Source organism: Galeopterus variegatus, unplaced genomic scaffold (assembly GCF_000696425.1).
Source record: "Galeopterus variegatus unplaced genomic scaffold, G_variegatus-3.0.2 Scaffold632, whole genome shotgun sequence".
In the NCBI taxonomy this organism is placed as follows: domain Eukaryota; kingdom Metazoa; phylum Chordata; class Mammalia; order Dermoptera; family Cynocephalidae; genus Galeopterus; species Galeopterus variegatus.
In genome coordinates, this window is record NW_007726743.1 from 369744 (window position 1) to 395951 (window position 26208).

General features: G+C 36.6%; 1 protein-coding gene across 5 annotated transcripts in view; it reads left to right on the forward strand.

The window, feature by feature from the left end:
- Positions 1-26208, forward strand: part of NCOR1 (nuclear receptor corepressor 1) — a 143760-nt gene that overhangs the window by 3057 nt on the left and 114495 nt on the right. For all 5 annotated transcript variants that reach the window (XM_008570807.1, XM_008570809.1, XM_008570808.1 and 2 more), the window contains exons 2-4: positions 3719-3852; positions 12040-12232; positions 20412-20594. In XM_008570807.1, the coding sequence (XP_008569029.1) occupies positions 3719-3852; positions 12040-12232; positions 20412-20594 (510 nt within the window). The remainder of the gene's footprint in view (positions 1-3718; positions 3853-12039; positions 12233-20411; positions 20595-26208) is intronic.

The window sequence follows — 26208 nt, forward strand, 5'->3', positions numbered from 1 at the left end:
CCGCCTCTGGTTAAAGATTTTTCTCTTACCTGATTTTCAGCACTTTGATTATGTTATTCCTTTATTGTGCCTTTTGTGAATATGATACTATCTTTGGCATTCACCAAGTTTCTTGCTTGTGTGGATTTATAATTTTCATAAAATTTAGGCAGTTGGGCCATTATTTCTTCAGCTACTTTTTTCTGTCTCTTTTCCTACTAGTTTCCTTCTGGGACTCCACTTACTCATATTTTATATTATCCCACAGGTCAGTGAACCTCTGTTCATTTTTTTCTTTCTTTTTTTTTTATTAGCTTCATTTTGCTGTGGCTTCACAGTCAGTAATTTTTTTCTGTGATTTCCAACCTACTGTTAATTTCATCCAGTGACATTTTCGTTGTAAATATTGGATTTTTTCATTTTATTTTTTATTATTATTTTTTTTCCTTTTTGTCTTTTTTCGTGACCGGTAACGGGATCGCAACCCTTGGTGTCGTGCCCGCACCGCGCTCAACCAGTGAGTGGACCGGTCTCTACATGGGATCCGAACCCTCGGCAGGAGCGCCACCACGCTCCCAAGCGCCGCACTGTACTGAGTGCGCCACCGGGCCGGACCAGGATTTTTTCATTTTACATTGGAATATGAATATTGTGAACATTTTTTAGTACTAGCTTTCCTTGTATTTCTTTAAAGAGAGTTGGATTACATCTGGTAGGCAATTAAATTATTTTTGAGGCTTGTTTTTCAACTCTTAGGGCAAGTCTAAAGTAGTCTTTTTTCTAGATCTAATTTATCCCCTACTTCTAAGCTTGTCTCCTCTGAGATATTTTATCTAATGTCTCTTTTATCCAGTGTGGTTTCTTTGCTCTTGCTGGAAAAAATTTGAGTGAGTTCTGGCCCTAAGTGAATTCTGGGAGTTGTTTGCTTTATAGTACCCCCTAATTCATCAGTTCTTTCATCAGTTCTTAGCCAAGCCCTGTGGCTTTTCTATTTCTCAGAATATTGCCTCTCACCTGTGGATACTGGATGTTGGAACTTTTTACTCTAGCTCCCATTTTTTTTTTTTTCTTTTTGTCTTTTTTACTGACTGGTAACGGGATCGCAACCCTAGGTGTTGCGCCCGCACCGGGGACCGGCAACGGGATCGCAACCCTAGGTGTTGCGCCCGCACCGGGGACCGGCAACGGGATCGCAACCCTCGGTGTTGCACCCGCACCGCACTCAACCAGTGGGCGGGAACCGGTCTCCACATGGGATCCGAACCCTCGGCGGGAGCGCTGCCGTGCTCCCAGACAGCGCACTCTCCAGTGCACCACCGGGCCGGCCCTCTAGCTCCCATTTTTAACTTCTCTTCTGTAGTTTCTGTTTTTGTGGTTTACTGTGTTCTGAGAAAATTACTTAATAACGTCTTAGCTTTCATCTGCCCTTCACCTCTGTATGTTCAACTGTGGTTTAATTTCAGTGGTCAAGTTTTTAATTTCTTTGATTGCTATTTGATCCTTTCTAAGGGTATTATTAATACTTATTATTTTGTTCTTTTCTACTTAATCTTTTACCTATTTACTTGGATGTAAATTCTTTTTTGTTTTGGTGTGCTTTTTAAAAAATTTTTTAATGTTTTTTTTTTTTTTTTTTTTTTTTTCCTTTTTGAGACCGGCCGCACCGTGCTCAGCCAGTGAGCGCTGTGAGCACACTGGTCATCCCTATATAGGATCCAAACCCGTCGCGGGAGCGCTGCTGCACTCCCAGCGCCGCACTCTCCCGAGTGTGCCACGGGCTCGGCCCTAAAATGGTTTTGTCTTTTCAGTGTTTTGTTTTTCTTTGTTGTTTTCAACTTTGTATCTGAGATTTCTTCAACTATCTGTGAGTTATGTTATACTGCTACCTCTTATCTACCCCATATTTCAGCCTGGACAGCTGAATTTATCTGTTTATGATTTTTAAAACTTTTTTGTTGACCTTCACTTAACAAAAAATTCACCATTTTAAAGTGTATAATATAGTAGCTTTTAGTATGTTTATTATGTTGTGCAACCATCACCATTATCTAATTTCAGAACATTTCCATCACCTGAAATGAAACCCCATACCTAATAGCAATTAGTCCCATTCTTCCCCCCATTCTCTGGCAACTACCACCCTATTTTCTGTGTCTATGGATTTGCCTATTGTAGGAATTTCAGATAAATGGAATAGTAATATGTGGCCATTTGTGTCTGGCTTTTCTTACTTAGCATAGATTCATCTATGTTCTAGCATGTATCAGTACTTCATTCCTTTTTATGGCTGAATAGTATTCCATTGTATGGATATACTACATTTTGCTTATTCATTCATTAGTCAATGGACATTTGGATTCTTTCCATTTTTTGGCTTGTGAATAATGCTCCTATGAAAATTTATGTACAGGATTTTGCCTGTGGTTATATGCTTTTAATTCTTTTGGGTATATACCTAGGACTGGAATTCTGGGGTAATTTAGTAATTGTTTATCTATTTATGATTGAGTTAGCACAATAGATTTGTTTTGAAAGAAGCTTTTGCCAAAAAAAGTCAACAAAAGAAAAGTAGAAAAACAAACATAAAAACAACCACCTAGTTATGACGGAAAAACTATCACTCTTAACGAGCAGGTTGATTCTATGGACTTCAGTTTCTTCATTTGTAAATATACATGGATTTAATTAGATGACTTCTGTATTAATCAGTTTTGTTGCTTATAACAAAGTACACTGAACTGGGTGATTTATAAAGAAAGTGAAATTATTGCTTACAGTTTCTGAGGCTGAGAAGTCCAAAGTCCATCTGGTAGTGGCGACAGTGACCCAGGGGTCTCACATTGCAAGATAGTGGAAGCAGAGAGAGCAGAGAGAGCAAAAGACAGACTCTCCTCTTCTTTTTAAGCCCTCAGAACCATGCCCTGACCACCATTCTTAATCCATTCACTACTGTACAGTCCTACAATCCAATCACCTCTTCAAGGCTCCACCTTTCAATTAACATAATAGGATCTCCCACCCTCTTAATAGTCACAGTGGGGGCTAAGTTTCTAATACGTAAAACTTGTCACAAATCAAGCTGTAGGGAGTTTGGGGGGACATAATTCAATCCACTACAACTTCTGTGACTCTTCTAGCTTACTCATTTATTTTTGTTTTATTTTTTATTTTTCCTTTTTGTCTTTTTTCATGACCGGTAACGGGATTGCAACCCTCGGTGTCGCGCCCGTACCGCGACCGGCAACGGGATCGCAACCCTCGGTGTTGCACCCGCACTGCGCTCAACCAGTGAGCGGACCAGTCTCTATATGGGATCCGAACCCTTGGCGGGAGCGCTGCTGCGCTCCCAAGGGCCGCACTCTACCGAGTGCGCCACCGGGCCGGCCCTAGCTTACTCATTTTGAATTTAAGATTGTAATGCTTTTCAGGATTTCATATTGAACACGAGTTTGACCCATTTTGTTAGTAATATAGATTGGGAGTTATTGTAATATTATTAGAGGGATGAATCAAATATAGGTTGAACTTGAAATATCATTTTGAATTATTTTTAATGATTACAGTTAAAATGTTGATTGTTTTAGGTTTATAGGGAAGAATTAGATCCATGAAGGATTGAAATTGTCATTGCTATTTCTTTCCATACTTAGTGGCCCATAACTACCTTTATACTTGGTTTGATTTCATGATGCTATTCACTTTTCGGTTAATAACTAATTTGTGATTATTTTAATATTAGGAGTTTGCAGTTCCTGATTACCGTTCTTCTCATCTTGAAGTTAGTCAGGCATCACAGCTCTTGCAGCAACAGCAGCAACAACAGCTTCGAAGACGACCTTCTTTGCTTTCAGAATTTCACCCAGGTTCTGACAGGTAATAGGGTTTCTTCATGTTTGTATCTCATAATTATGAAGTATGAAGTATGTGTATACCTCACAAGTGAGAAATTTGTCTTATTTTTATTATTTTTGTTATCCTATTAACTGAGCTGTGACTGGTCATTTATAGTTTGTATTTCGAGCTCTTTTATTTTGTTTTGATCTTTTGGAGTAGTTATCATAATAGTGAACAAGTTCTTAAAACATGTTTTCATAGTTTACAGTTAATGTTACACAATGGAGAGTCAGGTAGACCTAAGTTTGAGTCCTGGTCAGTAGTGTGGCCTTGGTCATGTTATATAAACTCCTACTGTTCTCAACTTGGGCTGCATATTAGAACCTGGGATGCCCAAGTCCTATCACAGAACAATTAAATCAATCTCTGAGCTTGGTCCCAGGCATTAGTTTATGGCCAGAGTTTCCCAGATGATTCTCATTTACAGCCAGGAGTCATTGATTTAGACTCTTCAAGCTTTAGTTTAATTGCTGGTAAAAATGGGAATAATAATAGCATTGTCCTTAGAGGATAGTAAATATTCCATCAGATAGTGAAGTGTCATCTGCAAATAGAGGTAATTTTACTTCTTTCTTTCTGATTTGGATGCCCTTTCTTTTTCTTGACTGATTGCTCTTGCTAGTACTTCCAGTACTTGTTGAATAGAAGTGGCAAGAGTGGGCACCCTTGCTTTGTACCATATCTTTGTGGAAAAGCTTTCAGTTTTTTCCCATTATAGTGTTAGCTGTGGGTTTTTCATAAATGGCCTTTATTATGTTGAGAAATTTTCCTTCTGTTTCTACACTGTTGAGAATTTTTATCAAGAAAGGATGTTTGACCTTGTTGAACAATTTTTTCTGTATTAGTTGAGATTATCATGTGATTTTTGTTTTTACTTCTCTTAAAGTGATGTATCAGATTGATTGACTTGCATATGTTAAACCAGCCTTGCATTTCAGGGATTAATCCCACTTGGTCATGATATATAATCTTTTTGATGTGTTGTTGGATTCAGTTTGCTAATATTTTATCGAAGATTTTTGCATCTATGTTCATCAGAGAGATTGGCCTATAGTTTTCTTTTCTTGTGATTTTTTTTCTGGCTTAAGTATCACGGTGATGCTGGCCTCATAAAATGTGTTTGGAAGTATTCCCTCTAGCTCTATTTTTTGGAAAACTTTAAGAAATATTGGTAATAATTCTTCTTTGAAATGTTTAGTAGAATTTATTTGTGAAACCATCTGGTCTTGGGCTTTTCTTTGTTGGAAGGTTTTTTTTTTTTTTTTGGTCTTTTTTTCTGTGTCCGGCAACGGATCGCAACCCTCAGTGTTGCCCCCGGACCGGACCGGGGACCGGCAATGGGATTGCAACCCTCGGTGTTGCTCCCGCGCCTCGCTCAGCCAGTGAGCGGGAACCGGTCTGTATGTGGGATCCGAACCCTTGGGCGGGAGCGCCGCCGCACTTCCCAAGCGGCGCACTATCCAGTGCGCCACCGGGCCGGCGCTCTTTGTTGGAAGGTTTTTGATGACTGATTCAATCTCTTTATTTGTTATTGGTCTGTTCAGGCTTTATATTTCTTCCTGCTTCATTCTTTGTTTTTTCTTGTTGTTTTTTTCGTGTCTGGCAACGGATCGCAACCCTCAGTGTCGCGCCCGGACCGGACCGGGACCGGCACGGGATCGCAACCCTCGGTGTTGCTCCCGCACCTTGCTCAGCCAGTGAGCGGGAACTGGTCTGTATGTGGGATCCGAACCCTCGGCGGGAGCGCCGCCGTGCTCCCAAGCGGCGCACTGTAGCAGTGCGCCACCGGGCTGGCCTATTCCTGCTTCATTCTTAATAGGTTGTTTTTTTTTTTTTTTTTTTAGGAATTTATCAATTTCCTCTGGGTTATCCAGTTTGTTAGCATAGAATTATTCATGATTGTTATGATCTTTATTATTTCTGAGGCATCTGTTGTCATTTCTTCACTTTCATTTTTGATTTTATTTATTTGTATTCAAAAGTATTTTGTACTATAATAACTACCTTTATTAAATTCCCTTTCTAGCTTTCTTGTTTTAGCAGTTTTATAAGGAGCCTGATTTCCTATTTTAAAACTGTGTCCTCTATTTAGGTTATGTTTTGTTTTGTTTTTTGTTTTTTTTTTTTTGGTGGCTGGCCAGTACAGGGATCTGAACCCTTGACCTTGGTGTTACCAGCACCACACTCTAACCAGGTGAGCTAAGTGGCCAGCCCCACTGTTTAGGTTTTAAGACAATAAAAGATTTGAAATTATTTGGCTACATTTAAAATTATTATTGAATACATTTTTTGGTGAAGTTTGTGGAGAGAATTCAGATCACTTCCTCTCCAATATCTAGCAAATACACAGGAATAGTTAGAAAAAATAGGCTAAAAATATGCCCTGTATTAACAAGGAAGGGCATACAACTATTGCCATAAATGTGGAAAAGAGAGATTCAAGGAAGAAATTAGAAGAATCTCAAGTGACTTGGCCTCCTATTTTTTACTTCTACTCTCAAAGAAGCAGTGTTGAAGAAAGAAAGAGGGCCAGTAAAATCCTAGGATTTCTTATGAATACTCTCTAATTGTAGAAAATTTAAGTGAGGGGAGGGGATGATGAATGGTTTGCTTAGAAATTCCCATTATGCCATCCTGGTTTCTCCACAACTGCAGGAAGGGTAGTCATGGTGTGCCGTTTTCCAAAGTGATGAGCCAAAACCCTCAGGAGTAGTTTACATGTCTGGCTGGTAGAGTGAGACAGAAATCTCAGCAAAGGCTGTTACAGCCCCTACCACGTTTTTCCCCTCCTTTGCTCCACTTCCCTGTTCCCTTAGGTTATAGAAAATATATAGAAAGCCATACTCAATCGGCCATTTGTATCTCAAAGAAGGCAAACACATGCCAGGCAAAGTGTGAATGATCACAAAACCCACTCAGTCTATTGCATACCAAAGAGAAGGTCTGGATAGAGCTGCCACAGTGTCCCTGAGCAAGAAGATGAAGAATGGCACAAACAAGGTGAATACATTCCTGGAAAAGAAAGTTAAAGCAACTTAGTGTGCCCAAAATTAAATTTCTGTGTGTAAAAAACATAAACCAGGAACATGTTCATAGAAAATAAGAGTCCTTTTTGTGTGAATATCATCCTTTATGCTTTTTTCTAGATTCCACTGGAAAAATGAGTTCACATAACTGTTTAGAGTATTTGGATATTTAGATAAAAATATGCAGAGTAAAGCTGGCTGGCTGGTTTGCTCAGTTGGTTAGAGCGAGGTGTTGTAACATAAAGTCAAGGGTTCAGAGTCCCAAACTGGCCAGCTGCCAAAAAAAAAAACCAAAACAGATGAGGTTTCAGATATTATAAAGATTCACTGAAATTCACATAATTGGTTTTCCCTTGAGCAACAAAAGAAGAAACTAAATCACATTTGCAAAATTTTAAATTTAAGTTAAATCAATTTTTTTTTTTTTTTTTTTTTTTTTTTTTTGTCTTTTTTTCTGTGTCCGGCAATGGATTGCAACCCTCAGTGTTGCCCCCGGACTGGACCGGGGACCGGCAACGGGATTGCAACCCTCGGTGTTGCTCCCGCGCCTCGCTCAGCCAGTGAGCGGGAACCGGTCTGTATGTGGGATCCGAACCCTCGGGAGGGAGCGCCGCCGCGCTTCCCAAGTGGCACACTATCCAGTGCGCCACCGGGCCGGCCCCATCAATTTTGTTTTTAAAGAACAGCCTTCCTTAGTTGAGAATAAATAACATCAATTGATGTTATTTTAGATGATCTTTGTGCACTACTATTTTAAATAGCTCTAAATTTTATGACATACTCTACCAAAATGGAGGTCATCCTTGCTTTAAAATTAAAATTAAAAATTTTTAAAGATGGTGTTAAGAGATGATGAAAGTCAGTAAAATATGATAACTTTTAAGTTTAAAAGCCTACAGAGATTTCTTGATATGAAAATTTGGTGTTAGAATTTTTTGGGGGAACCACATTTTATTTATCTTGAGGGGCATTTGGATTGATTTCATTTTTTGACTATTACGAACAATGCTTCTATGAACTTTCATGTACAAGTTCTTGTGTGGACATATGTTTTACCTAGGAATAGAATTGCTGGGTCATGTGTTAATTAACTCTGTTTATTTAACCATTTGGTAAACTACCAGACCATTTTCACAGTGGCTGCACCAGTCCACTGGTGTTAGTTTTTTAAAAGGCATTTCATTTAAATTGCAAATTTCATGATTAGCTCTACCAATACTCCCAATATAAAAATGTATTTTTTTCACAAAGATTTTCATAGTTCATATAAATTTTTTGAAATTTTCAACATTGTTAAATTATATTTACTTATATGTATATAGTTTTGTTCTAAAAAGGACTGGAAAGCTGAAATGAGAAGTAGTTTGATTGCTTGGTCAAAAGAGAGCTTTTCATATTCAATGTTTTTCTTAATTGTCTTGTGCCCTGGTTGCCTTAGGTTCTTCTCCAATACTGGGTATGCTTAATCTTATGGCTTTGATAAATCTCATTGGTAGAGTTGCTAGAAGTGAAATGTAATACTTGAAAGTTACACTTTGTAGTCTGTGTCCTGTACAAGGGTCTCTAGCTGAGGGGGCAACTTAGGGCTGGAATCCAGCTCAGGCACTATTTGCCAAGCCCTGTTCAACAGAGGGTCACATTGCTCACAGAAAGGGGAAATTCTGAAATTTCATACAATGTCTTCCTGCAGAGTAGCAGTGGCTTTGGTTGTATGTGCTGTGTTGCCAGGCTTGGCCTTTAACCTAATGCTGGGTGCTAGTTTTTGATAGATTTCCTCTGACTGCTCAGTGGGGGATGAATCTTGATTATTGTAGCTTTTTAGTAAGGATTGAAATTGTGAAGTGTGAATTCTCCAACTTTGTTCTTCTTTTCCAAGATTGTTTTGGCTATTTGGGGTCCCTTGAGATTCCATATGAATTTTATGATAGGTTTTTCTGTTTCTGCTTGGCAATGGGGTTTGATACATTTAATCTGTAGGTCACTTTGTGTAGTATTGTCATCTTTACAATACTAAGTCTTCCAATACATGAACATGAGATTTCTTACTATTTATTTAAGTCTTTTGTTTCTTCCAGCAGTGTTTTATAGTTTTCACCATTTAAGTCTTGAGCCTCCTTGGTCAAATTTATTTCTAACTATTTTATTCTTTCAGGTGCTATTGTAAATAAAATTGTTTTCTTAATTTCGTTTTCAGCTTGTTCAGTACTAATGTATAGAATCCAACTGGATTTTGTGTATTGATTTTGTATCCTGCAATTTGGCTGTATTCGCTTATTAGCTCTAACAGTTTTTTTGTGGACTCTTTAGGGTTTTCTGCATATCAGATTATGTCATCTGTGAATAGAAATACTTTTACTTCTTCCTTTCCAATTTCGATGCCTTTTATTTCTTTTTCTTGCCTTATGCTCTGACAATAACTTCCAATGGCATACTGAATATAAGTGGTGAAAGCAGTCATCCTTGTCTTGTTTCTGAAGCTTCGTACTCCATCCACCATTTTTCCTGACATCACTCTGAATTTTAGGAAGATAATGGGATTCTCTATATTGAATGGGATTTCAGGTTTTTTTTTTTTTTTTGTCTTTTGTCTTTTTCCGTGTCCGGCAACGGATCGCAACCCTCGATGTTGCCCCCGTACCGGACCGGGGACTGGCAATGGGATTGCAACCCTCGGTGTTGCTCCCGAGCCTCGCTCAGCCAGTGAGCGGGAACCGGTCTGTACGTGGGATCCAAACCCTTGGGCGGGAGCGCTGCCGCGCTTCCCAAGTGGCGCAGTGCGCCACCGGGCCGGCCCGGGATTTCGGGGTTTTAAAGAGGATATATTTTTTAATTGAAAACTATTGATTGTACGTATTTGTGGGGTACAGAGTTATATTTCAATACAGGTATACATTTGTGTGATGATCAAATTGGGGTAATTAGCATATTCATTATTGTATAAATCATTTCTTTGTGATGAGAACATTTGATTCCTCTGTTCTAGCCATTTGAGAACATACAATAAATTATTGTTGATTGTAGATGCCTAGCACTATTGTATATCACTAGAAATTATTTATTTTTAGCTTCCACATACAAGTGAGAGCATGTGGTATTTATCTTTTTGTGCCTTACTTATTTCACTTAACATAATGTCTTCCAGGCTCATCCATGTTGCAGAAAATGACATGATTTGGTTCTTTTTTATGGCTAAGTAGTGTTCCATTATGTATATATGCCACATTTTCTTTATCCTTTCATTTGCTGATAGACACTTAGGTTGATTCCATATCTTGGCTATTGTGAATAGTGCTGCAGTAAACATGAGGGTGCAGATATCTCTTCATTATGCTAATTTCCTTTCCTTTGGATAAGTACCCAGCAGTGGGATTGCAGAATCATGTGGTAGTTCTATTTGTAGGTTTTTAGGAGCCCCTATACTGTTTTCCATAATGGCTGTACTAATTTATATTATTACCAACAGTGTATAATAGTTCCCTTTTTTCCGTATCCTCGCCAGCATTTGTTATTTTTTCTTTTTGATAATAGCCTTTTTAACTGGGGTGAGAAGGTACCTCATTGTGGTTTTAATTTGCTTTTCCCTGATGATTAGTGATATTGAGCATTTCTTCATATACCTGTTGGCCTTCTGTGTGTCTACTTTTTTTTTTTTTTTTTTTTTTTTGCTTTTTGTCTTTTCGTGACCGGCAACAGATCACAACCCTCAGTGTCGCGCCCGTACCGGACCGGGACCGGCAACGGGATCGCAACCCTCGGCGTTGCGCCCGCACCTCGCTCAGCCAGTGAGCGGCCGGTCTGTATGTGGGATCCGAACCCACTGTAGCAGTGCACCACCGGGCCGGCCCCCTGTGTGTCTACTTTTGAGAAATGTCTATTCAGCTCATTTGCCAATTTTCAATCGAATTATTTGGTTTTTTGCTGTTGAGTTGTTTAAGTTTCTTTTGTATTCTGGATATTAATCTCTTGTTGGGTAAATAGTTTGCAAATATTTTCTCCCATTCTGTAGGTTGTCTTTTTGCTCTGTTGTTTCTTTTGCTGTGCAGAAACTTTTCAGTTCGATGTAATCCCCTTTGTCTATTTTTGCTTTTGTTGCCTGTGGTTTAGAAGTCTTCTCCGTAAAATTTTTGCCCAGACCAACATCTTGGAGTGTTTCCCCCATGTTTTCTTCTAGTAGTTTTATAGTTTCAGGTCTTACATTTAAGTTTTTAATCCATTTAGAGTTGATTTTTGTATATGGTGAAAGATGGGGGTCTAGTTTCATTCTTTTGCATGTGGATCTCCAGTTTTCCCATCACCATTTATTGAAGAGGCTGTCCTTTACCCAATGTATGTTCTTGGCACCTGTGTCAAAGATCAGTTGAAGATCTTAGTGTTCATTTCATCTGTGTATTCTAAATATGAAACCCAGTGATTACGTTTTCAATGAAATGTTGTTTTGTTATATATTAGTTTAAAGTTTGGTGATAAAGTAAAATGTCACCTCTGTAAATACTTTGGTAGAAAATGAAAAGTCAAATTAATGAACAACCAGGAGCAGGACTTTGCAATACATCTTGTAAAGAAATGAAAGATAGATTCTTTAAGACACTTGTATTTGGAGAAACTAGAAAAAATACACATTTTAGGAGACAGGATGATGTCTTAGAAAGTGTTAGATGTCTACTCAAGGGCCTTGTCTTTAAGACTTAAATGACTTGTGAGGTGTCATTATCATTATCTTTCCATGTAGCAATAGCTAGGAGATTTGTTTTTTCCTGCTTGTTTTTGATTGAAAAATGGTGGCTCTTCTGGTCTGTATTATCCTGAATTCAACTATTATAGAATAGGTTTAGAAAATATTATTTTGTGGATATTCTTCAGCAGCTTTACATTTTCTGCAAATCAAAATCTTTTGTTACTTCTTTCACTTCTGGATTGTTTTTTTCTTCCCCTCCACACAAAGAAACTTTTCTGTTAGAATTAGTTTAATAGTACTATAGTGAGGTATACATTCTTCTGGAGTAGAAGGAGAGGGAGCAGGGGTTCACTTTGAAAGTAAGCATAACTTTTAAATTTATTTCTGTGTCTAACCAGACATGTTAGCAGGTAGTTTTACGTTACTTAAAAATGTTCAAGTTCTTATTTTCTTTGTATGTATTAGGCCTCAAGAAAGGAGAACTGGATATGAGCAGTTTCACCCAGGCCCGTCTCCAGTGGATCATGATTCACTGGAATCCAAACGACCACGTCTGGAGCAGGTTTCTGATTCCCATTTTCAGCGTGTCGGTGCTGCGGTTTTGCCTTTAGTGCATACGCTGCCAGAAGGGTTGAGGTCTTCTGCAGATGCTAAGAAGGTAAATATTTGTTCTCTTGCCCTGTGGAGTTGTAGGTTTGTAATGTTTATTTATCCATATTTAGGCATAGCCGACCTAAAAGGAAGTCCCAGTTAGGCCAATCTCTAAAGATTAGTGCTATGGGAAAGTAAAAATTTTGTTAAGAAAAACTAAAAACCACAGATTTAGTGCTCTAGACTTTCAAAGTTAGTACTTTTGACTTTTTGGTAAATGAAACCAATCTGAGGACTGTTGTAAAGAAAAATTTCTATTGAATAATTCTCAAGCATTTTGTACTGGCTCGTTGGCCTATAAAATGTGATCAGAGGTACTCAAGACTGCCAGTTTTGTTAAATTTAAGTTAAATTTTATGTAAGCCCCTTAAATTCAGTAGCAATTTATTAACTTGCTGCCTGAGAGAAAACACATTTTAGGTAAGGTTTAACTGTGCTTATAATTTTTATGCAGAAAAAAATTGTTTCAAATTTATATACGTACAGATTGAATGTCTGTCATCTGAAGTATTTGGGACCAGAATTGTTTTGGATTTCAGATTTTTTCAGGTTTTGGAGTATTTGCAGAATACGTACTGGTTAAGCATCCCTAATCTGGAAGCCCAAAATGTGTTTCCTTTTAGCGTCGTGTCTGTGCTCAAAAAGTTTCAGATTTTGGAGTTTCTTGGATTTTGGGCTTTTGGATTAGGGATGCTCAGCCTGTAAAACATACTTATAGAAACCTTGGGAAATACAGTGGAAAAACGCTACCTGTAATTCTGTAACTCGAAAATAACAAATCCCTTCAGTTTTATTACAGTACGATTGATACATAAAAATTGTGTATATTTACGGTGTACAATGTGATATTTTGATATATGTATACATTGTGAAATGATTAAATCAAGTGAATTAACATTAATTACCTCATATAGTTATTTTTTTGTGGTGAGAACATTTAAAATCTCTTAGCAGTTTTCAGGTGCAGTCATGAGTTGTTTAACGATGGGGGATACGTTCTGAGAAATGAGAGAAATGTGTCGTTAGGTGATTTTGTTGTGTGAACATCATGGTGTGTACTTGCACACACCCTCATGGTATAACCTACTACACGTGTATGGCTTTTACTGGCAACATGAGCATCGGATTTGGCATGCTTAGGGGCTGTGATGAACACAACAAGGATAGGAGAAAATGAAGCAATCAGAAGACTCGGTGAACACAAGATGTGTGATACTGCTGCTGGCATAGCACACCATACTGTTCTACAGTAAAGTTTTTGGTTTTTTTTAGTACGTAGAAGGAGTATATTCTAAAATAATGATAAAAAGTATAGTATAGTAGGTCCAGAAATCAGTAACATAATAATTTATTATGAAGTATTATGTACTGTACATAATTGTGTGTGCTATAGTTTTATAGGATGGGCAGCACAGTAGGTTTGTTTATGCCGGCACCTCCACAAACATGTGAGTAATTTGTTGTGCTTCAAAGTTACAATGGCTCAGACCTCACGAGGTGATAAGAATTTTTCAGCTCTATTATGATCTTATGGGAGCACCATCATATACACAGTGCAGCGTTAACTGAAACGTTATATGGCGCATGACTGTAGTACATTACTATTAACTATAGTCATCATGCTGCATAGTCAGAGGTAACTGCTTTTAACACTTAGCCTTATTTTGTGACATTTCAAATAATGTTTATTGTGAATTTATGAGAGAGTTCTATTAAGATCAAACCATTTTTCTCCTTGTGTTTATTGTTACTTACCTTTCATCTTTTGTGACATGTGTGCTTGTGTACTATGCCCTTATTTTGTTGTTATGTTTATCTTTTCCAACTGTCTGTTTTGCTTGTTGTTAAATCTGCAGATTAGGAAATACTTGACATTTAATAGGTACTGAGAAAATATTTGTTTTAGAATAAACTAGTAATTTTAAAAATTCTGTTAACAGTGAATTGTTAACCTTTTTACTAACATATGTTAATATTTTCCCAGTGTCTTGTCTCAACTTTTTAAAAAGCATATTGAAGTTTAAAATGTTTTTGTCATCAAATATCTTTTTTTGTCATCAAATATCTCATAAAGTTTATTTACCTTTATGGCTAATTGTCCTTTTAACCCTGAAGTCAGCTGGATAAAGACCCACTCAATTTCTTTTGAGTTCTTGTATGATAAAAAGTGATTTTTAAAGGATAGTAAATATGTCTACAGTTTATTTTCAAATAGTTCAGCTGAAAAAAAAAAGGGTGTGTGTGTTTATATAGAGAAAGCGAATATAGCAGAATATTAACAAATGGTGAATCTAGATGGAAGATAAATGTGTTATATCATTCTTTCAACTTTCACGTTAATTTAAAAATTTACAAAATATTAAGTTGGGTGGGAAAAAGCTATTTGAGATAACCTAGAGGTTGGATAAACTATTGGGAGTTTTGAGACCCACCTTAGCATGTGAAATGCCTGTATGGGGTTTGTAGGAAATGTCTTGCTGCATTAAAAAATTTTTTTTTAAATAGAGTCAGTTAAGTTTTCCTTCCAAGGCTGAATAAATTACCACAAATGTAACTTATAGCTACAGAATTTTAAAATTTTATTTATTTATTTACTTTTAACCAGAAAGGGATCTTAAAACCTCATTCATTTAAATGTAACATGTTGGGTTATAGTATGACCTATTTCTACTTATAGTTGAGAACCCAGATGTCAGGAAAAATTATGTGACCTCTAGGTAGTATCTCCTAAGTTGGAATGAAAACCCGAGACCCTAGACCCTTAGTCCTGCTTTTTTCCCCTAAAGAGTGAAACATGATTATGACTCCAACTCCAACTTCTACTACTACTACTACTACTACTACTACTACTACTACTACTACTACTACTACTACTACTACTACTACTACTACTACTACTACTACTACTACTACTACTACTACTACTACTACTACTACTACTACTACTACTACTACTACTACTACTACTACTACTACTACTACTACTACTACTACTACTACTACTACTACTACTACTACTACTACTACTACTACTACTACTACTACTACTACTACTACTACTACTACTACTACTACTACTACTACTACTACTACTACTACTACTACTACTACTACTACTACTACTACTACTACTACTACTACTACTACCACTACTACTACTACTACTACTACTACTACTACTACTACTACTACTACTACTACTACTACTACTACTACTACTACTACTACTACTACTACTCTTCTTCTTCTTCTTCTTCTACTTCTTTTTCCTCCTCCTTCTTTCATCTTCCTTCTTCCTTCAGGACTTAAAAAGAATTAACTTTTGTTAGTTTTTTTTTCTTTTTTCAATATTGTTGAGTCCAGGTATATCATTTATAGAATAGAGATTTGTAGGATTAGATAAGCTTGAAGGAATAGTAGTAGTATTTACCACTTAGAAATAATAGTAATAGTAATAATAATAGTAGTATTACCACTTAGAAATCATTGTTAACGTTTTTATCTTGTTCCTTATTGTGCATATTTATTTTATTTTATTATTTTTATGCATATTTTAATTTTATTGTAAATCAGGATGAATGGATATCTTAAAAAATTGAAAAGCTATAATATGGAGTTGAGTGAAAACACTGGATTCCACATCCCCAAAATGTGGAAAATCCAAACTTATATAGGCAAAATTTAAAAGAAATGGTTTTGAAAGTCTTATATCCATTTTTTTTAAAAAAAATTTTATGAATCATAATTGATTATACATATTTAGGGGGTTCAGCGTTGACATACGTTGATCAAATCAATATTACTAGCATATATATTGTTGCAAGTCATACTTATTCTCTATGCCCCTTGTCCAATCTCTCCCCACTCCCCTCTCCGTCCCCCCTCTAATTACCCTAGATTTCTTCTCTCCTTCTGAAAGAGTAAAGGTTACTCTGTTGATTTGCTGTCTAGATGATCTGTCCGATGCTTAGAGGTGTGTTCAGGTCCCCAGTATTATCATAGAGCAGATGTTTCTTCTGTCACTCTGGAATGAGCTTTGTGGAGAGAGACATCCTCTTCTTTTCTTTGGTCTCTGCTGGTAACTCTCCTTGTATCAATGCACTCCAGTGGCTGGCGGACATCTACATGGTGGTTGTGGTGTCTAGGAGCTTTTGCGGCAGCCATAGTTATTGTGCTGACTGTGGTGGGCCACCCACAAGGAGGTGATGTTTTTGGCATGCTCCTTACCTAGTTGCTGGTGGCAGTGGCAGTGTGCCTGATTGTGGGAGGGTGTCTGGTCCCTGGCTCCATGCCTCCGGACCCCGAGTGGGCCCCGTGGTGCTGGCAGTGTGCCTGTTGTGGGCAGAGGGTCCGCTCCTCTGCTCCATGCCTCAGGACCCCAGTCGAGCCCTCTGGTACTGGTGGTATGCCTGGTTGTCCCCCCTTTCTGGCTTGGTAGCCCAGGGGACTTCCGTTCTTTCTAGGTGTTATAGGTGTTCTTTGGTGAAATGAGACCTTTACTAGTTAATATCAAACTTTGTCTCTGGTTGTGGGTACTCTGTTTTTTCTTTCAGTTCTGTGTTGGATTATTTACTGTTCCCACCACTTAAACTCTGCACTGGAACTAATTTGTTGTCCTTTGCTTACTTCTAAAGTGGGGGAACTTCCTGTGGGGACCAGTACTTGAGCTCTGTAGTTGAGCTAAATGGCTGCTTTGCTGTTGATTCCTTAGGGAAGGCTTTTTGTGCAGCTCAGGTTTTAATGGTTGACTTTATAGGACTTCTGGGTTTAGTGGAATCCAGTGCACCTGGGTTGTGTAGAAACACTGGTCTGGGCCTGAGTCTTTTCATCAAACTGCACCCCATGCAATTCTATATTCCTGATTTGTCTCCTCTGAGTGTTCCTACACTGATTGGGGGGCAGATCAGCTGTCCTTGCTGTGCCCCAGTGTTCTCCCAGTGGGCCGTACTCCCCCACCACCCATGCTGCAAACACTTCCCATGGGACAGGCTGTATGCTGGTCCCTTGCGATGACTCACCGGCCTCTGAGTGGCTCCTTTTTTTTCAATTGTTGTGGCTCCTCGCTCCTCTGTGGGTCAACGGGAACCCTGTTAGTGGTCTTGCTGGCCTAGGGGCCACCAAGGCTTTCTTTTCCCCTGCTGCCTCCATGGAACTCCATCCAAAGGGCACAGCTGTGGATTTTGCCAGCTCCTGCTGTGTGCTCTCAGCAGCTCCAGCCTGGAAGCGGCCAGGGCTCAAAACAGTCAGAGAGGTTTTCTCTTTCTCTCATCGTGGCTTCTCCCACCTTTGTGCACTCTGTAGGTCTCTCCTCCTCTTCCCCTGAGCTCTAGCGGCCCCAGCTTGGCTGTTGTTGCTTTTTAATAGTTGTAAATTAGTTGATATGTGGGAGAGAGTGATGCTGGGGACTATGTATTCCACCATCTTGACCAGAAGTCTTGTTGTGGGCATTTTAATATGCTCACTTTGTACATTTTGTTTAACTATTTTTTTGCTTAAGTATATCATGAACTTCTTTTTGTGTCAGTGAGTTTACAACTATACTGTTAGTAGTTACTTAGTGTTCCATATATGAATTTAAAGTAATTTATTTAATCAGTTGTCATACATTTAGGTTACCTGTTTATTCATAAGTACAATATTGTGACATATTGATTAGGCTGATTTTTTGTATATATTCTTATTTATTTCCTTAATGTAAATTCTTATTAGTATAATTAATTACAGATCAGTGTTGACATATTTTTAAGGCTTTCAGTGAGTATTTTTAGATTGACCCGCAAGAGTAAGACTGGTTCTTATTCCTGACAGCAGTGTACAAAGGTGTATCCTTGGTGGCACCACACATTTATTGTTTTTAAAAATAATAATTTTTAATTTGATAAATGCTTGTTTTTAACTTGCATTTCTTAGTGAAATTTAACATTTTTTGTTTATTGTTTATTCATCTTTCCTCTTTTGCAAATTGTTTTTTCATATCTGCCACCCACTTTTCTGTTGGTTTGTTTTTAATTTTATATAGAGTTGTTGGAGTTAATGTTTTGAAATGCTTTTCCCATTCCATCATTTGCCTTTTAAATTTGTTATTACTATTTTGTTAAACAGAAAATTGTCTATTTTATTTTGATCCATCTATTTCTTTTTTTTTTTTTAAATGATCCCTTTTGCTGTTGGCCATCCTGAGTACAAGATAATATGAATCCATTTTTTGTTTCTTGTAAGTGTTTGTTGTAACTACTTGGTTTTTATTTTTATATAAGATGTGAGGTAGGAATCTAAGCATTTTTCTTCAGAATAGATTTTCCAGACTAGATGTTCCAACACAAGGTTGTAAGCTCTATGAATGCATGGATCATGTCTGATTTGACCACCACTCTATACCTAGTTCTTGTACTCAAGGAATTTGATTTTTGTTAAATATTTAACTGGAGTGGAAGTCAGTGGAATTATCGATTTGTAATAGTAGTTCTTAGAGCATGCATCAGAATCATCTGAGGAGCATTTTTTAAATCTGCTAAACCAAAATATAATCTGTTTTGCTATTATACATGGTTCTCTAGCAAAAATTAGCTCATATGCATATGATTGGAGAATGATATTAATATAATATGGAAGTCCTGGTGGTTCAACTAAAGATTTTCCCCTGTACATTAATGTTTCAAAGTTCTCAGGAGCAAGCCATCTTATAATTAAAGAGCCTTTACAACATATGAAGACTTCGAGAAAATTGAAGGTTCTGCATTTAGTCTTCTTTTAGTGAATATAGTAGCTGGTTTAGTGAATTCAAGAACTGCTGTGCTTTTCACAGTGTTAGGGAAGATTTGAGTGTTGAAAGATACCGTGAAGACATTTTCCCTTGTATTCTTTGTTTTTAAAGGTCAGTAAAGATGATTGTACCCCAGATCTGATTTTTTATTTTGATGAAACATAGTATTTTCTTTAGAAAGCCAGTACCTCAAGGAATTATATCTTAACAGAGGAAGGATGAAGTACAGGGTTTCAGCTGCCAAAGACTAACTGTATACTGAATGCAAATGATACTGGAGCTTTAAGTGTATTAAGTCTATTAGAGTTGTGATTGTTTTTATTAATGCTTTTCTTAGCGAGTAATAGTACAGACTTTAGGATATAGCCATAATCTTATTTTCCCAGAAGTCCTCTTATATTTAGTGCATACTATTACAGAATGTTAGGCTTTTTAGCAATGTATATTTTATGTTTTAGATGAAATCCCTGTACCAAGGAGTTTTGGAACAGCTATTCAAGTATCTCCTATATAATTTCTTGGTGCAGAACTACTGACTTTCCACAGTTACTTAATCATTATTTAATACATTTTAGGGTCCTATAGTCCTTCTAGGCTTCTCCTATCTTAAAAAAGAAAACTAAATCTAAAATTAATCTAAAATTCATGTGTTTTATAATATTACTTATATTTCAGACTGGAAATTAATTGTGTGTGTGTGTTGGGGGGGTGGTAGATTTTGGGTGGAGAGGCTTTCATTCTGCTGTAGTTCTCTGCTGATTTGGAGGTGAAATGGGATGGCATTTTTGGCTAAAGAGATGTTATATGTGCTGTAGTTTCGGCAGGCTTAGTTGCCTTTATGAAAGTAGGTCCAGAATAATAGCAACAAAAGTTCTGGTCATTTCTGTGACTTCTGTATCTCAGTTTTGGCCTTTAGAAAACCCAACAGCTTTTTGATAGGAACTCTTAGTCATATCATAGCTGTTAATTTGGGTGGATACACAAGTTTTATCTGGAGTGATACTATTTCCCAATCTACTCGTTCAGCCATTTTGAAGAGCCATTGCAAAGCAATGTCTTAGAAAGTGGTATCTTCCTCTGTCATGATTGTGCTATTATTTTCCCAGTAATTCTCTATAATGTCAGTATTGTTACATTAAGGGCTGATCAACCACCTGGCCACTGCACTCTGTATAGCTTTTAAGGTCTTCAGAATAGTCAATGATATATCTAAACTTATAAAAGTAGTATAAACAGTCATGGGGGTTGTGTATTGTATGTTTGTATGTGTGTGAATATGAAAATTACTACTAAACGACTACCATTAGAGAAATAGTGCTCATGGCTCTGCTGTATTTTAAAATTGACTTTTATTTAAGAGAATCTTGACTCTAACAGTAGTTATTAGTGAGAAATAAATTGTTCTTGGTTTTCTTATCTAAAGGATCCAGCATTTGGAGGAAAGCATGAAGCTCCATCCTCTCCAATCTCTGGGCAACCATGTGGAGATGATCAAAATGCTTCACCTTCAAAACTTTCTAAGGAAGAGTTAATACAGAGTATGGATCGTGTAGATCGAGAAATTGCAAAAGTAGAACAACAGATCCTAAAACTGAAAAAGAAACAGGTAAGTATTTGTTTTTACTGCTTAATATAGTCTAAGAATATATGTTTGTCTCCCTAAAAAAGATAAAGTTCAAAAATATGGAAAATTCAACGTTCTATAGGATAAAATCATGCCTTATACATTCTGTGACTTAATTTTTTTGTTATCAGTTTCATTAGTTTCATCCATTCATTTCCCCTGCTATATTGTCTGATTATAGATAGCAAAATTTGTCCATTCTATATTTGATGTCATTTAGAATTTTTTCCTGTTGTTTTTTTTTTTTCTATTTCATACAATGTTGCTATTTTTGATTTACATATGAAGAGATTTTCTAGGGCATATGCCCAGGAATAGCATTGCTTGGCCAGAGATTATGCACATCTTTGAGCATACCAGATGCTACTAAATTTGCTAAAATGGTAGCACCATTTTATATTCCCATGGGCAGCATATATGAGTACCAGTTTGTGCACATTCTTGCCTTTTCTTGATTTTTTTTTTTTTTTCAGTTAGATGTGAAATAGTTCTCACTGTGGTTTTAATTTGCAGTTTCTTGATTAGGAATGAGGCTGAGTTTATTTTCATTTATGTTCATCATTCAAGTCTTTTGTCTGTATTCTCTTAAGTGATTTTGTTGTTTTCTTATTTTTAGGATTTCCTGAAATCTCTTGTCAATTGTGTGTGTAGCATGGCTTGTCATTTTGCTTTTTTTCATTAGTTAGGGAGGATTTTTAAAATAGAGAGGATTTTTTAAAATGGAGGGATACTTTACATATCACAGTATTCACCCACTGAAAGTGTATAATTAAGTGCTTTTAGAGTGTCCATAAAGTTGTGCAGGTTTCATCACTGTCTAATTCTCTAGAACATTTTTATCACTTCAGGAAGAAACCCCATACCCATTTGCAGTTTCTCCCCATTTCCCCCTTTTCCCAGCCCCTGGCAGCTACTGATCTGTTTTCTATCTCTATGGAAATAGAAATTTCCATACTACTCTGGACATTTCAGGTAAATACTACTATTGACATTTCGGATAAATAGAATCATATAAAATGTGACCTTTGTGTTTGGCTTCATTTGTTTAGCATGTTTTCAAGATTCATTCAGGTTGTATCTTGTATCAGCACTTTATTACCTTTTATGACTGAATAATATTCCATTGCATGAATATACCATGTTTTATTTAAATTTTTGAGGAACTACTTAACTGTTTTCTAAAGTTACTGTATCATTTTACATTCCTACCAGCTATATATGAGGGTTCCATTTTCTCTGCCTTCTTGCCAACATTCATTTTTTACCTTTTTTTCTCAATAGCCGTCTTAGTAGGGGTGAAGTGGTATCTGATTGTGATTTTGATTTGCATTTCCTTAATGACTAACGATGTTGAGCATCTTTTCATGTATGTCTTGGCCATTTGTATATCTTTTTTTTTTTTTTTGTCTTTTGTCTTTTTCCGTGTCCGGCAACGGATCGCAACCCTCAGTGTTGCCCCCATACCAGACCGGGGACCGGCAACGGGATTGCAACCCTCGGTGTTGCTCCCGCGCCTCGCTCAGCCAGTGAGCGGGAACCGGTCTGTATGTGGGATCCGAACCCTCGGGCGGGAGCGCCGCGGTGCTTCCCAAGCGGCGCACTTATCCAGTGCGCCACCGGGCCTGTATATCTTTTTTAGAGCAATGTCCATTCAGATCCTTTGTTCATTATTTAATTGTGTTGTTTTTCTTTTTATTGTTGAGTTGTAAGAGTTCTTTATATATATTCTCGATATGAGACCGTCATCAGATGTACGACTTGTAAGTATTTTCTCTCATTCTGTAGGTTGTCTTTTCACGTTCCTGACAGTATCCTTTGATGTACAAAAAGTTTTTTATTTTGATGAAGTCCAATTTATTTTTCGTTTTGTCACTTGTGCTTTTGGTGTCATATCTAAGAGCCATTGCTTAATCTAAGGTCACAAAGATTTACATCTATATCTTCTTCTATGAGTTTTATAGTTTTAGCTTTTACTTTTGGGTTTTTGATCCTAATAATATTTTTTGGTGAACAGAATTTCTTTAGGTTTTATATTAGACCATGCTGGGGTTATTAAGGTAGCTTACTATATTTTTGAAAAGTTTTATAGTTTTGCTTCTCACATTATTCTTAATCTGCTGGAGATTTATTTTTGTGTCTTCTTTAGGTAGGGTCAAAATTGATTTTTTTCTTGTATGGATGATTAATTGAAAAGTTCATCTTTTCCCACTGTTATACAATATTATCTCTATCATAATTCAAGTTTGCATTTATATATGGATTGATTTCTGGGCTTTGTGTTCTCATCTATTGGAATTTTAATTAGAATACTATGGAATATAGAGATCAGTTTGGAGAGAATGATATCTTTATGATATCGAGCATTCCAGTCCTTGAATATGGTATATTTGTCCATTTCTTTCATGAGATGTTTCATAATTTTGTTTTTTGTTAAATATCCTCTATGCCTTGTATTAGACTCAACTCTAGAAACTTCATACTTTTTTATGTTATTGCTAATAATATCTTTTTGAAAATTAGGTTTTCTAACTGTTGCATTTGATTTTTTCATATTGACCAGCAGTCTCCCTAAATTCTTTTTTTAATGCTAATTATTTATCTGTAGATTCTTTTGCGATTTCTATGTAGGTAGTGGTCATATCAAGTTAAGAAAAAATTACTTCTTATTTTTCTCTCTCTTCAGTTTTTATCCCTTATACTTATTTCTCTTTCCTTTTTTCGTGGCTGGCCGGTGTGGGGATCCGAACCCTTGACCTTGGTGTTGTAACACCACGCTCTAACCAACTGAGCTAACTGGTCAGCCCTTTTTACTTATTTTCTATTGCCTTGTTTCTCTGGTTAAGACTGCAGTATAATATTGAAAATGGTCATTGTTCTTTTCTGCTTTTAAAAGAATGCCTTTTACATTTTACCATTGATTATGTTGTTTTTTGTAGACATCCTCCATCAGATTGGGAAATTCCCTTCTATTCCTAGTGTGCAAAGGTTTTTTATTTTTTTTCCTTTTTATCTTTTTTCGTGACTGGCTACGGGATCGCAACCCTTGTAGACATCCTCCATCAGATTGGGAAATTCCCTTCTATTCCTAGTGTGCAAAGGTTTTTTTTTTTTTTTCCTTTTTATCTTTTTTCGTGACTGGCTACGGGATCGCAACCTTCGGTACTGCACCTGCACCTCGCTCAGCCAGTGAGCGGCCGGTCTGTATGTGGGATCCGAACCCTCGGCGGGAGCGCCGCCACACTCCCAAGCAGCACACTGTAACAGTGCGCCACCGGGCCGGCCCGTGTGCAAAGGTTTTAATCATGAAGGGATCTTGAATTTTATCAAATGCTTTTTCTACATGATTGCCGATCATATAGTTTTTCTCCTTTAATCTGCTAATGTAATTAACTACTTGTTTTTCTAGTGTTAAATCACCTCTACATTCCTGGGTTTAACCTAACTTAGTCATGATGTATTATCTATTTTTTATAAACTGCTAGAGTTGATTTAACAATGTTTACTTTGGGATTTTTATATCTTTTTATTTGTGAGGGAGATCAGCCTATAATATTTTCTTCTTGTACTGTCCTTGTCTAGTTTTGGTAACAGTATCATGCTAATGTGGTAACATTTCTAAAATCAGAAATAATTTATGATTATAATTATTTGTTCCTTGAGTGTTTGGCATAACTCTAATACGGGTAAAATCAATTGGGTCTAGTGAAGATTTTTTGTGTGTGAAGATTTTTTAACTAATCATTCAACTTTTTGTTTGTTTGTTTGCTTTTTTTTTTTTAATTTAGTTCTCCTAGAGATAAGTTTTTTCCCTCATTTTGAGGAATATAATTGTATTTTCTGTATTATAAGTTTTGGCTTCTTATTCCCTTTCTTTGGTTTTATCCTGCTCTTGCATAACTTCTTAACTTGGTTGTTTAGCACATTAATTTTTTAGCTTTTTTTCCTTTTTCATCTCTCTGGGTATTGAACCGGTCTGCATGTGGGATCCGAACCCTCGGCGGGAGTGCCGCCGCGCTTCCCAAGCGGCGCACTGTAGCAGTGCGCCACCGGGCCGGCCCCTCTGGTTTCCATTTTTAAAATATCAGTTCTTAGTCTAATTTTTATTCTTTCGTGGATAATCTGAATTTTCCCTCTGGCTGCTTTAAATAACTACTACTTTTTATTTATTTATTTTTTTGGTTATTTTTACTATGATGTATTTAGGTATGGATATATTTTTTTTAATCTCTTCAGCTTGAAATGCATTGAGATTTCTGAATATGAGGGTTAGAGTTTTTCATCAGTTCTGAAAAATTCTAGGCCATTACCTTTTTTTTACAAAACCCTTTCCAACATTTATTTCCCTCTGAAATTGCAATTAGATGTAAGATCTTATCATTCTTGTCTTCTACTTCTCTTAATGGCTTCACTTTCCCATTTTTTACTTCTTTGGGCTTCATTCTGGGCAATTTGTTTAGTCTGTTTTCCAGTTTACATTTCTCTTTTTAATTATATTTAATCTGCTGTCAAATCTATCTTGAATTTAATAGTTATGTTTTTATTTTGTTTTGGCTCCTTTTCAGATCTGCTCAGTCATTTTTTTTTTAATGCTCCCATGCTTTTATCGAATCATGTTAAATTTTAATAATATTCCTGACAGTACTATTAAGTCTTTGTGGGTCTGATTCTACTGGGCGTCTCTCTCTCTTTTCTTTTCTTTCTTTTGACTTTAGTTTCTTTACTTGTAAAATGGTAATAATAATATTAATAAAACCAATTAGATATATGAGCATTTTGTGGGTTGAGATAATATATTGCATAATAGGTGGCATGTAGTAAATACTCAGTAACACATAACCCATTGTAATAATTAGAAATAATGAAATATATGATCATTATGAGATGTACAGGAGCTACAAATTTTGATGGATATAAAAGACAACAAGGGAAATAAAGAAATATATCATAGCTAAATAGAAACACAGTATTAATAATGTTGTGTGCTCATCTTTTGTTAAATCTTATGTTTTATGCAATTTCAATAAAAACTTCAATTAAATTTATTTTGAAAAATTGGCAAAGTTATTTTAAAGTTAATGTAAAAGAATAGATAGATAGGTAAAGACAGTTTTTATGTGTGTGGGGGTGTGTGTGTGTTTGTTTTCAGCCTTTCGGTTATAACAGTTTTGTTCCAGGGCTATTTAAGTACTAAGAACAAAAGTGTGATTTTCTGAAGATTGTTTATTCCTTAACAGGGATTCTAGAAGAAGGCCCTCTAAGCAGGAAAGAAAGGGCATCACTGAAGAACCCATTCCAATACAAATGATCTCAGAATTCTACATATCTTTCTTTTACTTATAACAGACTACAAGGGTACTTGCAATTCCAAAGTAGAAGTATACAAGCTTCTCTCTTGGCAGATTTTTATTCTTTACTTGGGTATGGTCTGACTTATAGGACTGGGAGCTTTGACTATCTTAGTAATACAGATAAATTTTTCCTCTAGGCTTTATACTAAACTTCATCTTTCCCTAATGTCCTTTTTTTTTTTTTCCTTTTTGTCTTTTTTCGTGTCCGGCAACGGATTGCAACCCTCAGTGTCGCGCCCGTACCGGAC